The sequence below is a fragment of the Podarcis cretensis genome (assembly GCF_951804945.1).
Source record: "Podarcis cretensis genome assembly, chromosome: 3".
Taxonomy (NCBI): domain Eukaryota; kingdom Metazoa; phylum Chordata; class Lepidosauria; order Squamata; family Lacertidae; genus Podarcis; species Podarcis cretensis.
In genome coordinates this window covers 58448516-58465254 of record NC_137172.1, presented here as the reverse complement: position 1 = coordinate 58465254, position 16739 = coordinate 58448516, and the positions used below count along the sequence as shown (strand labels likewise).

The window sequence follows — 16739 nt, the reverse complement described above, 5'->3', positions numbered from 1 at the left end:
CAGTAATAGAGCATCTGTTTATCAAGCAGAAGCTCCCAGTTTCAATCTTTGGCATTTCCATGTAAGGATGGGAATGTTCTGTATGAAAACCCTGAAGAGCTGCTGCCAGTCAGTGTAGACAGTACTGAACTACATTGGACCAATGTAGAAGGCAGCTTCTGATTTTATTTATTTGGTGCATGCATCTTATTTGGTAAATATGAACTGCAGATTAAACATTCTTGCTTTCTGCTCTTGGCCAAGAAAAGAGAGTTGTGGTGGGAGGGATTGGTGTACAGTGGTGCCTCGCAAGACGAAAAGAATCCGTTCCGCGATTCTCTTCGTCTAGCGGTTTTTTCGTCTTGCGAAGCAAGCCCATTGGCGGCTTAGCGGATTAGCGCTATTAGCGGCTTAGCGGATCAGCTGATAAGCGGCTTAGCGGCTTAGAAGGGGGGGGGGGAGGAAAAAAAAGTCGGAAAAACTCGCAAGACATTTCGTCTTGCGAAGCAAGCCCATAGGGAAATTCGTTTTGCGAAGCACCTCCAAAACGGAAAACCCTTTCGTCTAGCGGGTTTTCCGTCTTGCGGGGCGTTCGTCTTGCGGGGCACCAGTGTATTTATGATGAATGCTACAAGTATGATGAGCTGGGGCAGGGAGAATCTGAGAACTTTTGTATTTGTTCTCACCTTTCTAACATTTACATAGTAAAATTAAACCTGTTTGACTAAGGATGGAACTTCGTATTGTTCTTTGTAGCTACACTATTGGGAGCTAAGCCATGGTTTGGCTGAGTGTTACATGTTACATTATGTGTCCTGGTTCACACATAACCCTAAGCCAAAACATGGCTTAACATAAATAAGCAAATGTGCTAGTGCGGTTAGGAAATCACAGGTAGTTCACTCCTCCCGCTGCTGCTACACTACCAAGAGCTAGCACATGGTTTGGCTTAGGGTTATGTGCAAATGTGCTCCTAGCTTGTTTTTCTCTAGACAGACAATGAGCTGTATAACTAAGGTTTGGAGTGAGACAAACCACAAGCCGAGATTCACAGGTAACACTAAGCCAAACCATGGCTTAGCTCCCAATAGCGGAGCAACAGCAGGACCCAAGAAGGAGTGAAGTGCCCTAGTTTTGTGCAAGTATACTTGTTTATGTATATTAAGCAGTGGTTTGGATTAGCATTTTGTGAATGAGGCCCATGACTTTGAGCTGGGGTGTAGAAGTATACAACATAGCACCATGTCACATGGTAAGCAATTGACGGGGCAGGGAGCTCAACATGTGGATGTGGTCTTCAGTATTTATTAAGGTCAAAAACTAATTTATGTTTTCCCCCTTTTCTGTTTAGTCCACTCATCAGTGACTTTGATGTGTTTAAAGAAGAAAAGATACACAATTTCTTTGAATCTCAACAAGCTATAATTCTAATGAGTACTTATCTGCAAGATATATTGAAAAACGTGGAGAAACTAGATGAAAATTTATTGAAAAAGGAATTTTTTAAATTGCTTCAGGTAAAACTAGTAATACTTACTGTTTATTTAATGTTGCATATATTCTCTAATTTTTAAGTTTCTTGTTTCAAAGATGGCCTAATGTAAAACATGAGACGTATCACATTTCTGATAAAAAATGTTGAAAAATTATTCCATGCCAGCAGAATAATTTTAAGAAAGTTAAGATCCTTCAACAACTCATATACTGTTCTCTGCAATGTTGTTTTAAATGGTGAGTAAAATTCTTATATCATTGGCTGCACTTCTAATATTGGGGCACAGAAACGAGCACATAATTCTTTTTCATGCACATAATTATTTCACACCTCTGAAATAGATGTTTTTGAGATGTTAATTTCTCTGAAATTTATTTTCTGCTATACCTATGGCTTCCCCCGATTATCTTTCACAAAATAGCATTTACATTCCTTCTGTTTTTCTTCTCTCACTTATAATCTGTTGTCACTTGTTCCTCATTGGAACCTGATTTTGGTGTCCTGACAAAGTTATTGATGTGATGCTCATTTGTTGAAAACTAATAAACGTTACCTAAACTTGAGACTGAAGTATGATGGATGTAGTTTTTGCTTTTGAATTTAGAAACTTGGGAGTTAGCTGTGCTCCACAATTCACAAGATGATTTGCTGCCCTGGGTTGGGGAACGGCAGAATATAAATTGAATAAATAATAAAATGATTCCCCCCCACCCACAAATCAGCGTCCTGCTTTAAATAAGGGATATATGTACTTGGAAGGAGGCTTCAGTGTCCATATCCCTATCCTTAACCCTATCGTGATAGGGAATAGCTTATGTAAATGGGTGCTGTGTGCAGCTTAATCCAACAAAGGTAGTTGATATTTTTAAAATAAGATTGAATCCCCTCAATCAGTTGCTCAGAAGTAAGGAGATTGATTCAGATGCTCTTCTCTGCTAAACAGCTGACTACTGGGAATCCAGCTTTTTCAAGTATGCCATTAAATCCGAATCTAAATATATGTGATAGATAGTGCAACAAGGCATTACTCAGCTCACAGGGATTGTGTACTTTTTCTTCTTCTTTTAGGTTTCACTGTGGGGCAATAAGTGTGACCTTTCACTGTCAGCCGGTGCAGATAGTTCTCAGAAGTCTGACCCATTACAGTCTGTGGAAGAGTTAAAACCTTTTATCTTGGTGGATCACATGGAAAAGCTTTGGTCACTGCTTATAAACAAAAAGAACATGAATAAGCAGACTACTAGACTTGATATAGTCCTGGATAATGCTGGTTTTGAACTTACTGCTGACCTTATACTGTCTGACTTCTTGTTATCCTCCAAATTAGCTACTGAAATTCATTTCCATGGGAAAAGCATCCCATGGTATGTGTCAGATACTACAAAGCGTGACCTGAATTGGACAATTAAGCAAATGCAGGCAGCTAATCACAAGGGGATGTCTAGGTGTGGTGTCTGCTGGGAGGGCTATTTGAAAAATGGCTTTTGGATTTATCATGATCACTTGTTCTGGACCTCGCCGCATGAATATTGTAGGATGGCTCAAGTGGCTCCTGATTTGTACAGTGAATTGCAGAAGTCAAATTTAATTATTTTTAAAGGTGATTTGAACTACAGAAAGTTGATAGCTGATCGGAAGTGGGAATTCACAGTGCCATTCCATCAAGCCTTGAACACTTTTCACCCTGCCCCCCTCTGTAGCTTAAGAACGCTAAAATGTGATATCCAGGTTGGGCTGAAACCTGGGCAAGGTGAACAACTTACTAATACTGAACCTGATTGGATGATCATTGGGAAATATGGAATAATTCAGTTTGATGCTGCTTCATGATTGATGTGCAAAGTTTAAAGGACAGTACTGTGCTAAATGCTTTTGTTGGTCAAGGTTGAAAGACCGCTGACTTTCAATGTGCATGTTCTCTTCTACGGGTCTTACTGCTATTTTTAAGGAGGTGTGCAATTGTGACATTTTACAATCCCTTTTCTGGTATTTATGGTCTTAAAAAATGAAAACGTCATTATTCTTAGATAACTGTAAGTAAAGAATGCTTGACAGAGGAAACACTGAGTGAGAGCAGCTTTAGTAGCTGCGGTTTGTCTTACCTCTATTCTAACATTAACGACAAAATATTGCACTTTGATTTGCTAAAAGTTTTTGCTTTTCTGTAGCTCAAGTCTTACTTTAAAGCTGCCTGAACTTCTCTGGTCAAGATTAGCTTACATAAATAAATGGATTCAAATGTATTCAATGGATAGACTTGAATTCTTTCTCCAATATAAGAGGTATCAGCATCAGTTGGTAGTAGTTTAAATAAGTAACCTGGCATATAAGGAACACCTTTTACCACTTGTTAGCTACGCTAGGCTTTAAGTAGCACTGTGGGTTAACTACAACTAGAGATGGAAGGCTTTGCCCTGACATGATTATTGGCAATTGGGTGAGACCACATTCCCATTTCCCCCTTCCTGCTTATGCTCAGGCGCTTTGAGGTGGGGTAGGTAGTAATTTCATTAACTGCAGAGGAGGAGATCTAGCAATGGATGAGTGTTGCAGCAGATAGGAGAGGAAAATGTGAGGGGGAAAGGGCCTTCCTTACCCTGCTTAAACATTTGGGAGGCAGTTATATTATTTAGTTGGAAAACAAATGTCACTGGGTTGGATGGCATCTTGTACGCTCTATTTTCTTTTGGACCACATTAGCGAGGCCACAATGTGGGGTGGGGACCTATGTATACACTGCTCAGGTCTGCGCTCCGGTGAGGTCACTTTGGTACTGCTAAGAATATCTAAGAGTGGTTTTTGTCTATTTGGTTGGGCAGTCCATGAAATCACAACAGTGAAGTCCCAAGAAAAGAACACACACTACTGTAGTCTGCATTTTAAAGAAAGAGACTTGTGAAACATAGTTTATGGTATAATATGCTTTAGATTATTATAAATTAATCTAGTACTATTAGGTAGATGGGTTTATGATACAACAAGGTATTCAGGTACAGTCATCTTACACAATTCTAGATATATTCTGGCTTTTCAATTGTACTTTCAGTTATTGAAACAGTCCCACAATCCCCATAAGCTCTTGTTTTTCCAACACCAGCATCTATCAACGGACCTCCTCAAAGTCATGGTGCAAGGATAGTCAAGCAGCTTTATCTTTTAAGTGTAGAATCAAAATGGATTTTCAACATTCCTTTTAGTACACCCACGTTGATGATAAAATTGTGGCGCTGGCAGTACTTTCTTTAGTTGGAGTCCATTAGGATGCATACAATACAAAATTACATGAGCACCTAAGTTGGGCTGTCACCTCTGTACCACCCTGCCACTGAGACAGTGGCAAGATCTATTTTCTATTCCTGTAATTATTAAGAATCGGCTAATATTGCCACCTGGTTCTCCAATAACTATCCCAGGTCCAAGGGTCTTCCTTCACCCTTAAAGAAGAGTATGCACCCAGGACCAATATTTCCTCATCTGTATAGTCTGTCCCTCTTCCTCCAAGTTTGTCTTGCCTAGACTGATCTTAAGCTTTGAGTCTACTGCAGAGCCCAGACTCTCGTTCGGGGATACTGACAACATGGGACAATGTCATCTGAGACATTAAAGACAAGCAACTCCCTGTCCATGGTTGCGCTTAAACCCGTTCCAGGGCCGAAAACAACATGTGTGTTGGGGGTCACACATCAATTGGAGGTGCACAAAAAGGTAGCTGCCTGTATTTATAATTTAGAAGTGTCTCACTCCTTTGGCTCTGCCGTGACCAGCTCCAGCTCCATCCTCTTCCTCAACTGTCCCCTTAGTGTAGCCATTCCACCAAACTGTCTCAGTGGGCGAGCTGAGAGGCAGAAGGCTCCTTCCATCATCAGCTTTGTTGAAAGCCCAGCTCTATCAGGCACCTCCTACCCATCAATTGTGCCAGCTGGTCATTATAAGAACAACTGTTCTAAGAATTGGCGCCTGAGTTTAATTTTTTCTTTCTCCCTCCCGGTCCCTTCTCCTTTGCGTGTCCCGTTTTGTAAGTCTGCGGTTATAGAATATACACAAGAATCCTAACTACCTTCTGCAGCTTACTTTTTAGGAATAGCTGAAACCTACAGTCGCAACTCCCTCCCCCCCCCCCGCCCACTTCGCGTCTCTTCGCTCCGCAGCTACTCGGCGCTAAGGATCCGAGGCGGAAACCAGCTGTGCCCGGTCCTAGTGAGGGCGGAAGAGGACAGAAGGTCTCACGGGAACCGCCGCAGTCCTGGGACGGGCGCTTTAATCGGAGCCGTCTCCATGCGCGCGCATCTCGAATAGCCACTCAGAACGAGACCTGTGACCTCTTTTTCTTTTTCCCGAGGGCGGAGGGAGGAGGCTCCTCCGCTCCTCTACATCAACCCCGCCTCCCGCCCCGCTTCTCTGCCTCCTTACGGAAGGAGCTGCTTCGCTCTGCTCCCTTTGTAAGGCCGCTGCGCGAAGGAACGCAGCCGCCGACCAATGAGAACAGGCGTTGCTTGGAAAAGCGCCTAGCTGCGCCGGGTGGCGTGCCGGGAAGGCGCCGCAGTGAGCAAAATGGCGGCGCCGGTGGCGGCAACTTTGCCGCCTCAGCTGGCGGGCAAGTTCAAGGGGTGCGTCCCCCCCGCCGCCGCTTCGTCGGGGCTCTGCGAAATGGGGCTGGGAGAGGGAGCGTGTGTCCAGGTCTCTTCCAGGGTCTTCCTCCCGCTCTTACCAAGACACTGAGCTCCTGTGCCACGTTTGCTTTGGGCACAAGGCCTGTGTCCAAAGTCTCCTTTTGCGCGCAAGGCTTTAATAAGATTTTATCTTAAATCACTTTTCCATGCTCCTTGACTAGCAAGAGCATCGTAAGGGTTTTCTCTCTCATGGCAGAAATCCCACTGTGTTCAACAGGACTTTTGTTATTATATTCCCCCCACCCCCCGACCGGGATTGAAAGCGGCTTGCACAAATGACAACAAGGCGGATGAAATATGAAAAGCTAAAAACTTGCAAAAATGATCTTTAAAAAATAATTAAAGTGCAGGGGAATTAAAAGAATAGAAAAACGAATCGTTTTAGAATACAGATAATAAAAACAACTTAGAATATAAGAGTTGGAGGGAGCATGGAGTGACAGTTGGGAAATGACAGTTGGATGAAGGGAATGAAGGGCTCTTCCATACAGCAGTGTGCTGTGCACTGCGCTCCTTACCTGAATCCTCACAGCCACATCAAAATGTACCAAGGTATTTCCCTATTTAATGTGAATTTACGGTTTTTATGGAAAATCCAATAGTTTTGGCTTTTTGTTTTTTCACTCCAGAAACTGCTATGTGGAAATGTCCACATAGGACCTTAATAGTTCTATTCCTGACCTGATGACTGGTAGGGAGCCAACAGTAGGTAAAGCTAATGACAGGGGGGACCAACTAATCCTACTTTTATACCCATTTGCATCACTTCCAAACTCCACAAAGAAAGCACTGAGGCTAAGGAAGAGGAAACTGACAACCAGGTCCACCCCCTGGGCTGACTATGTTAGAAGGCAGGAGCCAAGACAGGATGATAGGACAGTGCTCTATTTTCCATAACGGGCCAACCAACCCTACTGTGATGTGTGTTTAGGAAGCAGACTATCTATGCAGGGAATGTTTATAACTATGTTTTTACTTGTATGTTTTAATTTATGCTGCGAGCCACTTTGGGTCCTACACAGGGAGCAAGTTGAGATATTAAAAATATTTAAATCCTAAGAAAAGGATACATTACAATACAAACACATTTAGATATTATATAGATATAATATTTTGTTCTTCATAGATCCTTTGCATACAATACAATTAAAGACAAGCTGCCAGTAATCCTGACTAGAGTTATCAATAATCTGGAGCAACACAAAAATGAATTCTTTGAAGAACACGGTGAAGTAAGAAATAAGTATATTTGACCTTTTCTCTCTTGATATTTTATTGGAAATCTTAGGTCTTCCCGTACCTTTTGAGAATTGTTTCAAATGCCTAGAGAACATCAGCTTTCATTTGAACTTGTAAAGAGCCATGCTAGATCAGACCAGAGATCTGTCATATGCTTCTCCAGTGGCAAACTAGATACTATGAAGGGAATAGGCATCTTCCACTGTCTTTCACAATCAACTGGCTTGCAGTAGCATAACTGTTTCTGAACATGGAGGTTCTCTGTAGCCATTGTTACTATTAGATAGTGATAAGACTTTTCTTCCCCATGAATTTGCCATTCCCATTCAAGCCATTTAACTTGTGGCAGTCACATATTGTGCACAGTGATATCAATAAAATATGCTTTGTGCGAACAAGCATTTTATTTTGTCCTGAATCTGCTGCCAGGTATTTTCATTGGTCTTAAGTTTTTAACTTTGAGACCATGCTGGGGGTTCCTGCCACAAAATGGCTACCATGGGAAGTGTAATATAGCAACATGACTGCTATGGGAGTGGCTATGGCATAACACAAAATTAAGGATACAATCACACTGAAACTTCCCAGGACTGCATGCCTAATCTGTTGAGGTTTTGCACACAAAACAAGACAGAAGCAGGAAAAGGAAAAGGACATTTAAGGGGAGGTAGAAATAGTGTCTCTTTAAGACCCTGTGGATTCCTATTACCTAGTGCCCAAATCACAGCTCTGACTTCACTCATCAGCTAAAAACACCTGACAGGTAGAAGCAGCCAGGTTTGCTCATTTCACAGAAATTGCTTAGAAGTGTATCTATACATTTTCCTTTAAAACTTACCATGTCTAGGGGCACCAGTTAAAGTCTTTCAGGCACCACTATGCCCCATGGGCACAGGGTTGGCAATTTCTAACTCTTAAACCACATTTACTTGATTAACACCCAGTATCACAGACAGGTTAGCAATGCCAATGTTCATTCAGCTTAATTCAAATACTATGTTGTTTGTTATGTTCCCTGCTCTGAGAGCTATGTCCTCTGGATCTGCACTTTTGATAGGAACTCCTGAGAAAATGACTTTTTATAGCTATTCTGGTCCTTAAAAAACTTTATTCATCAAATAAGATTTGTTTTTTGTGGGGGGAAAGTAAGTTTTATCAACACACACACTTGATTGAAAATATTTATTTCCTACTTTATTTTAGAAAGGTATTGAAGCAGAGAAGAAAGTTATAGTCCTTCTGACCAAGTTACGAGATGAGCTGCAGGCAGACAAGCCACTGACTGCCTTGAATGATAGTCTCCCTGACACCACTCTCTGGAACCAGTGCTTAGAATATCATCAAAAATTATCAGATGGACCACCAAGCTGGTTTCAGTCTCCATGGCTATATACAGAGTGTTATATGTATCGTAGAATTCATGAGGCACTCGCTCAGAAGTAAGTACATAGGTTTATATATCAGATAGTAAGCAGTGGCGAGCATAACACATCCATAAAACAACACAAAAATAGTTTGCCAGCAGCAAACTGCATATCACTTGAGCTACTGTATATAGCAGAAAAGTACTGTGTCAACAAGAGTCTCACATAGGCAGCTGAAACAAAGTACCAATGGTGCTTGCTTAATAGTAATAGGCAAGGAGTTTCACAACCTAGGTGCAATCATGCTTAAATGCCTTCTGTCTTGTAGAAGCAACACAAACATGGAACCCTTAAGTGCATCTCCAACTTAAAATATCAGGTATATGGGGAAAGGTGGTCCCTCAAGCCAGCTGATTCCAAGCTGTTTAGGTCTTTATATACTAACAGTAAAACTGTGAATTTGGCCTGGTAGGCTATAGTCAGCCAAGATAGGTTTTTACAAAACAGGCTTTCCATCAGCAGCAAACAACTCTTATCAAGTGGTGAGTGACGCCTTCATCCCAGTGGTTTCCCTTTATCACATACACAGCACAAGACCACAATGACCTATCCCCTCCACAAGCAGCATATGAAATATTATGACTAACCTGACCCAACAACCCTCCTCACACTCACAAACAAACCACCCTGAAACCAACTGAACTCAACCAACCAGGCTCTGGACCCTCTCTCGCAATGCCAATAAAAATTAAATCTACAAATAAAAGCCCTACCCATGTGATGCTGACATGATAACATACACAAACGCTATGCAATAGAACAAAATAACGTTATCGTTCCACCTCTCCCCTCTCTTCCCACACAACCGCATTTCTAGAATGACAGTGACTCATACACAATGTAAATGAACTGAAAAAGGCTCTATAAATCAGAAATGGAGATGCTATATGTACTTTCCCCCATTTATTTGTTTGTTTTGTAACACAAGAAAATCTCTCATAAAAACTTTGGAGAAAAAAAAAGAGGAAGTGACCACACTACTCCCTCCTTGAGGACACCAAGTTATACAGAGAACTGTGAGCTACATTCTGAACCTATCCTGTCATAAGAGAGCTTGGACACACTGCTGCAAGCGCTGTGTCCATGGGTGTAGCCGGGGGGCAGCTCTCCCCCCCCCCCCGGAGCAAATAAATAAATAAAAATACTTAACTAACCTAGGTTCTGCCCCCCCCCCCCATAAATCCTTACTACACCCATGACTGTGTCCACATCTTCAGGCCCCATTAGCTGACACTGATCCCACAGCACCATGCTAGACATGACATACTACAGTCTCAGCAGAGACTGCAACGGCTATGGGAGAAAGTTTTTGGCATTTAGTGATGTCAAAGACTAATGTATTATTATGTTTCTATCCCTTCTGTTTAGTCCACCCATCAGTGACTATGATGTATTTAAAAAAGAAAAGGACCATGGTTTCTTTGAATCTCAGGAAGCTATTATTGTTTTAAGCACCTATCTACAAGAGCTGTTGAAAAACATAAAGGGCCTAGATGAAAAATCCCTGAAGGAAGAATTTTTGAAGCTGCTACAGGTAAAATCTTGCTTAAATAATTTATCTGTTGCACATATTCTGTAATGTTAAAATCCAGTTTAAATATCTAGTTTCAAATATGACCTAATGGAAACCATTAGTGATAATATGTTCAGAAACTATTCAGGCCATCAGAACCATTTTAAGTGAGTTCCTATCTTATAAACCTCCAACTCATCATACACTGTTCTCTGCAATATTGTTGAAAATAGTGACTACTGAGGCCCAGAAACAAGCATGACAAAAGACCTGGAATAATACATGGAACCCCAAATCTGTTCCATGCACATAGTGGATTTAACAACTAAGGCAAAAATATTTTTATGGAGAGTTTCTGGCATTTATTCTCAGTCATACACATACCTTCCTATGATGATTCTTCAGAAAACAGTATATAAATTATTATCGTTAGCTTGCTTTTTGTTTTTGTAGTTTGCCAAACTATTAATTTATAGGTATTGATCTCTCCTCTGCCAAAACCTGATTAGGGCATGCTGCCAAAAATATTGCTACAGCTTTTACTGTGAGAGAGAAGGTTCAGAAAGTTTCTACAACATTTAAAGGCCTCTCCAAAATGAAATAGGGCTACAGGAAGGCACATATATTGGCCATGTTTGATGGGGATGATGGAAGTTAGAAGTCGAACATTGGGAGGGCCACAGGTTCCCCATCCCTTCTTAGCTAAATCAGGAGTCTGCTTTATACTGAGATATTAATCATATAACCCATCTGCAGAAAACTGCTAACGCCTGGCTTCTAAATGCATAAGCAGAAACGATATTAATTACACTTTGGTCTCAACTTTTCTGTAACATCACTTGTTAAAAGTAAAGGGGCCCCTGACCATTAGGTCCAGTCGTGACCGACTCTGGGGTTGCGGTGCTCATCTTGCTTTATTGGCCAAGGGAGCCGGCGTACAGCTTCCGGGTCATGTGGCCAGCATGACTAAGCCGCTTCTGGCGAACCAGAGCAGCGCACAGAAACGCCATTTACTTTCCCGCCGGAGCGGTACCTATTTATCTACTTGCACTTTGACGTGCTTTCGAACTGCTAAGTTGGCAAGAGCAGGGACCGAGCAACGGGAGCTCACCCCGTTGTGGGGATTCGAACCGCCGACCTTCTGATTGGCAAGTCCTAAGGTCTGTGGTTTATTCCACAGTGCCACTCGCGTCCCAACATCACTTGTTAGTATTCAATAAAAACCAATTTATTGATTTAGTTATGTTCTTTCACTAACAGGTGTTTAATGCATAACACATTAGAAGGAGGGAGGGAGTCAAGGAAGGAAGAACTGGAGGGTCACATTGGTCCCCTGAGCCTGAGGTTCCCTGGCTTAGTGGATTGGAACTTGACAGAATAGTAAGTGTGTCTTGGCAGAGAAACTGCTACTTCCTAAGCCTGTTCAAGGTCAAAAGAAGTGGATTAATTCTCATTTTTCTTACATTTCTTATTAAATTTTATTAATATTATATTTGCCTCTTGGGAATTAACCCACTGCCTTTTCACATTGGTTTCAATGGAAGTAAAAAGAAATACTCCAATTCTGACCTACTTTCTCCTGTTACAACAAGCAGACCTCTCAGTAGCCCCTTAACTGCAGTCCTCGAAGATGCACTTGGTGTATAGTAGAGCAAGGATCACTTGGCATACAGATTAAGGTGTACTTTTTCCTTCTTTAGGTTTCACTGTGGGGTAATAAGTGTGACCTGTCAATGTCAGCTGGGGCAGATAATTCTCAGAAGTCTGACCCATTACAGTCTGTGGAAGAGTTAAAACCTTTTATCTTGGTGGATCACATGGAAAAGCTTTGGTCACTGCTTATAAACAAAAAGAACATGAATAAGCAGACTACTAGACTTGATATAGTCCTGGATAATGCTGGTTTTGAACTTACTGCTGACCTTATACTGTCTGACTTCTTGTTATCCTCCAAATTAGCTACTGAAATTCATTTCCATGGGAAAAGCATCCCATGGTATGTGTCAGATACTACAAAGCGTGACCTGAATTGGACAATTAAGCAAATGCAGGCAGCTAATCACAAGGGGATGTCTAGGTGTGGTGTCTGCTGGGAGGGCTATTTGAAAAATGGCTTTTGGATTTATCATGATCACTTGTTCTGGACCTCGCCGCATGAATATTGTAGGATGGCTCAAGTGGCTCCTGATTTGTACAGTGAATTGCAGAAGTCAAATTTAATTATTTTTAAAGGTGATTTGAACTACAGAAAGTTGATAGCTGATCGGAAGTGGGAATTCACAGTGCCATTCCATCAAGCCTTGAACACTTTTCACCCTGCCCCCCTCTGTAGCTTAAGAACGCTAAAATGTGATATCCAGGTTGGGCTGAAACCTGGGCAAGGTGAACAACTTACTAATACTGAACCTGATTGGATGATCATTGGGAAATATGGAATAATTCAGTTTGATGCTGCTTCATGATTGGCTTGTGTAAAGCATAGCAGTGTTCATGAACACTGTTTATGATGTTTAAGATTGGAAGGTTTACTGGGGTTCAATATTCATGTTCTTTATTTTCTTCTACAGATCTTAAGATTTTTAAAGTTGTGTGCAATTGTGAAAGTTTACAAACCCTTGTGTGCAATTGTGAAAGTTTACAAACCCTTATTACAGTGCAGCACTTTGCCTTGTGTTGTATGTTACATTTACAGTTCTTTAGCAGATGCTTTTATATCTGCTTTGGACAAAATTTAATAAAATAACACATGTAAATAAGCATCTCAATAATTTCTTCAGTATAACAGCTGTATGCATTGGTCAACAGTAGCTTAAAGCAGGAATGAGGAATCTGTGGCCCTTCCCGATGTTCTTGAGACTCCAACTCTTATCATCCCCAGCCAGTATGGGCAATGTTAAGAATTGATTGGAGTTAGACAACCATAGCTTCCTCATCCGTGGATTAAAGAAACAGGAGACGGAGTGTTCTGGATGGTTCTGGATGATAATTAGGATACATTCAAATCCAATTTCAGGCCCATGTTTGGGATGGAAACAATGTCTATTTAAGGCAACCTCTCAAAATCACAATAGCTATTTTCCAACAGACATATACCTTAGTCTGTACCTTAAACTAGAAGATGTTCGTGAAACAAAGTTCAGTTTCTAATAACCTTTATAGGAATATAGAAAGCTGCATTACACTCAGTCAGACCATTGATCCATCTACCTCAATACTGTCTATAGTGACTGGCAGCTGCTGTTCAGATAGGGGCTCTCTCCTAGCCCTACCAGCAGTTGCCAGAGATTGAACCTGGGATCTTCTGCATGCAATACAAATACTTTACCATTGAGCTACAGCTGTGTCTCGATTTCTCTGATACAATGTTACCAATATGCCTCTTTTTGTAGCCAACACAGTGTTCCACAGATGATTTGGACTACAGCTCCCATCAGCCCCAGTCATCATTGCTAATGGTCAAGGATAACCCATGTTTTCTATGTGTAGAAACCCTTATCCCTACTTTTCAACATGATGGAATGGTAAATCATTAAATCACTTGCACAGTCCAAAATGGAACTGTCCAGACACGGGTTCACCAGCTCTTGTACTGTTTGTGAGAACTAGGTCTATTGTACTGTGACAAATAACAACCTTTTGAGACAATCTACAAACCCTCTTCTCCATATAGCATCATCAATTTGCATAGTACATAATATCACCTCTAATCACATTTTGCATAATATTTAAGCCTCCAGGGACTCTGTGTGCTTCTCCACATCTGTTATTGATTGAGGGTATTTATATTCAACGTTAGTATCCAATCCACCCAAAGTGTTCCACAGATGATTTGGCCATATCTCCCCCTTCCTAATTCTCTGATAGGCTGATTCAAAAATGTTTACATTTCTTTCTTTCTGGTTGTTCCTCGAACTATAGGGCAAGAATCCATGGCCATATGAAGTTATTGTATTTCAGATTGATTAGTGGTGGCAAAAATCAGTGCTTCATTTGCAGTTTGAGAGATGTCTTTTATTTGATTAGAAAGGTTTTCAAATTTCTGTGCAAGTGGTGCCAATGCAGTGGTCCTGTCACATATTAGGGCTTGGCAAATTCTGTCAGTATAGGAATCCGAGTCTCTATCGACCTCCATAAGTGCTTCCACTTTCCCACCTTTCTGTGGGCAAGTGTTGCCTTTAGACATATCAGTATCTGAGGCCTTGTCTGAGCCCTGAGATATTGAGCCTTCAATTTGCTTTTTTAAAAAATAGATCTAAACATGTGGTCTTGCATTTAGATCCTCAAAATCCTTACCATTCCTGGTGTGTAAAAAAAAATTCTATTCCAAAGCCTGTGGTTGTCTTTCAATTAGATTTTTGCCCCATCATATTCAAAGACATAAAATTATTCCACCATTTAGCTTTGGAGCTAGCCACACACCCATTGTATTTGTTGTGCTCAATGTGGCAATTAATATATGCATTATCCATCACATTCCATCACTACTTTATAGGGACAACACACGATCAAACTAGATGAGATACAAAATGCTAATTAGAAACCACGCCAGCAGCAAGAGAACATGATTGTCATCAAGATCACAACATGCAAAGGAGAGGTTTAACTTTAACCCATTTTTTCTTAACCACAAGCCTTATGAAAAAAATAAAGTTACTAGCTGAGCTTTTCTCCTAAGTCTAATAGCTCTGTCTGTGTCTGTTTTTCATTAGGATTGTGTTGGAAGATGAAAATATGGAATCTCTCCTTCCTGCATCTTGTGGCTCTGATGAAAATTGTTTAGGTGTGTTTGCTATATATTTATATTTAAAATTGATATTGTTTGCAAGAACAAAAACATATGTGAAACAACTTTTTCTTTGGCCCACAGCAGACACCGGGGGTGTTCAGGGGTACTGAGCACCTGTTGGAGAGCCATACTTTCCCTGTACCTGGCAGTTTTTGTACCAGTGTCCCATACACCACCATCAGTAGACTACAGTTAAATCATACCATTATAATAATAAATTTCAGCTGTTGGTACAGTGTCTTATTATGCCACCAATGTACATGACACTTTACAGAGTACTGTAGACTGAACAAAGGGTCTCTCTTTGCCAAATAATGTGAATTTTGGCATCGCAAGCCATTTTTATTTGTAGACTTGCTGCTCCTCACAATGCATACAAAATACACATAAAGTATATGGTTTCAGTGTATTACACGTGTTCATCTGTGTATGAGGTCTCATAGTAGTTTACAGGTTTAAGAATTACTGATGCAGCATGGGATAAATGCATGCGAAAGTGATAACAACACAAAAAATATATACCGGTACATATTCAGACATGTCAGAAGCCAAGTCACAGTTTCTCTGTTACCGTAGGTTTTGTGCTTAGCAATTGCTAGAATCTTTTATGTTCTCTAGAAATAGAGGCAATTAAATAGAATGCATTTTCAACGTTTTAGTCTGAAAATGCAGTACTTTTCTTAGCTCAAAAGCTTGACCTTCCTGATGATAACATCTCTATTCATGCAATGTAGTGGTAGTAAAAACATACTAATTATATCTGCTCCCCTCCCTCTTTCTGAAGATCTTCTATAAACAAGATTCTACATATGTTACGGGTAGAATGCCAGTTTGTAATAAATCTTGGGTACATGGATATTTGGTAGTCAGCAAAAAAAATTCTAATCTATCTAACATCCTGTCCAAAGTTCTGGCGATTATCATAGACAAGGCAAAGTGGTCCACAAGAAGAACAAAGGCTTTGTTCCCTCCTTTCTCTTTTTATTAATAGGAGAGAGTTCTCCTTTTGGAAAGGAAATTGGCACACTTTAAAAAGCTGGTTAAAATATATCTAAAGAGGGTCATGAAAATCCCACACTCCCACTACTGATAAATAATTAAAAAATGAGTGGTGGACTCTAGTGGAAGCTTGCCCAAGTAGAAAACTTAAATTGTTTTCTAAGTTTCCACAAAAGGATTAAAGGCTTATCTGAGATTTTTACTAAGTGTTCTGGATTTTACAAACCTTTACCAGTAGACTTTTATGGGCTGAAATATGATTTCTAAGGGAGATGACCTAGAAGTCTAATGAATTTCATAAGCTGGCCTCAGTTCTAACTAGTTAATTGTAATTGGGAATAGAAGCTGAATTCTTTAGCAGTCGGCACTTTAAGATCCCAATTTTTGGCATATTAAGTTAAAAGACATGATTTGGGAGGACAAGGTAGGATATCAATCATTAAAATGGTTATTATTTGAAACACTGTTTCATGCCATCAGTTCTCTCCTTACCTACTTAGCAAGGTAAAATAATATGGTTATGTACCAGCCTAATTTTCAGTTTGGATTCAGCAGTTTGTAAAACAGAAAGCCTCCATTCAGTGTATTAGTGGGTTCTCCAATTCAATTCATCCATTCGAGTCCACTTCATTTT

General features: G+C 40.6%; 1 protein-coding gene across 15 annotated transcripts in view; it reads left to right on the top strand.

Annotated features, from left to right (window-relative positions):
* Nucleotides 1-16739, top strand: part of ARMT1 (acidic residue methyltransferase 1) — a 65946-nt gene that overhangs the window by 4794 nt on the left and 44413 nt on the right. For 5 of the 15 annotated variants that reach the window (XM_079971527.1, XM_079971524.1, XM_079971513.1 and 2 more), the window contains 2 exons: nucleotides 8587-8822; nucleotides 10176-10341. In XM_079971527.1, the coding sequence (XP_079827653.1) occupies nucleotides 8788-8822; nucleotides 10176-10341 (201 nt within the window). In that variant the 5' untranslated portion in view covers nucleotides 8587-8787. The other 10 variants (XM_079971516.1, XM_079971520.1, XM_079971519.1 and 7 more) reach the window with 8 other exon arrangements.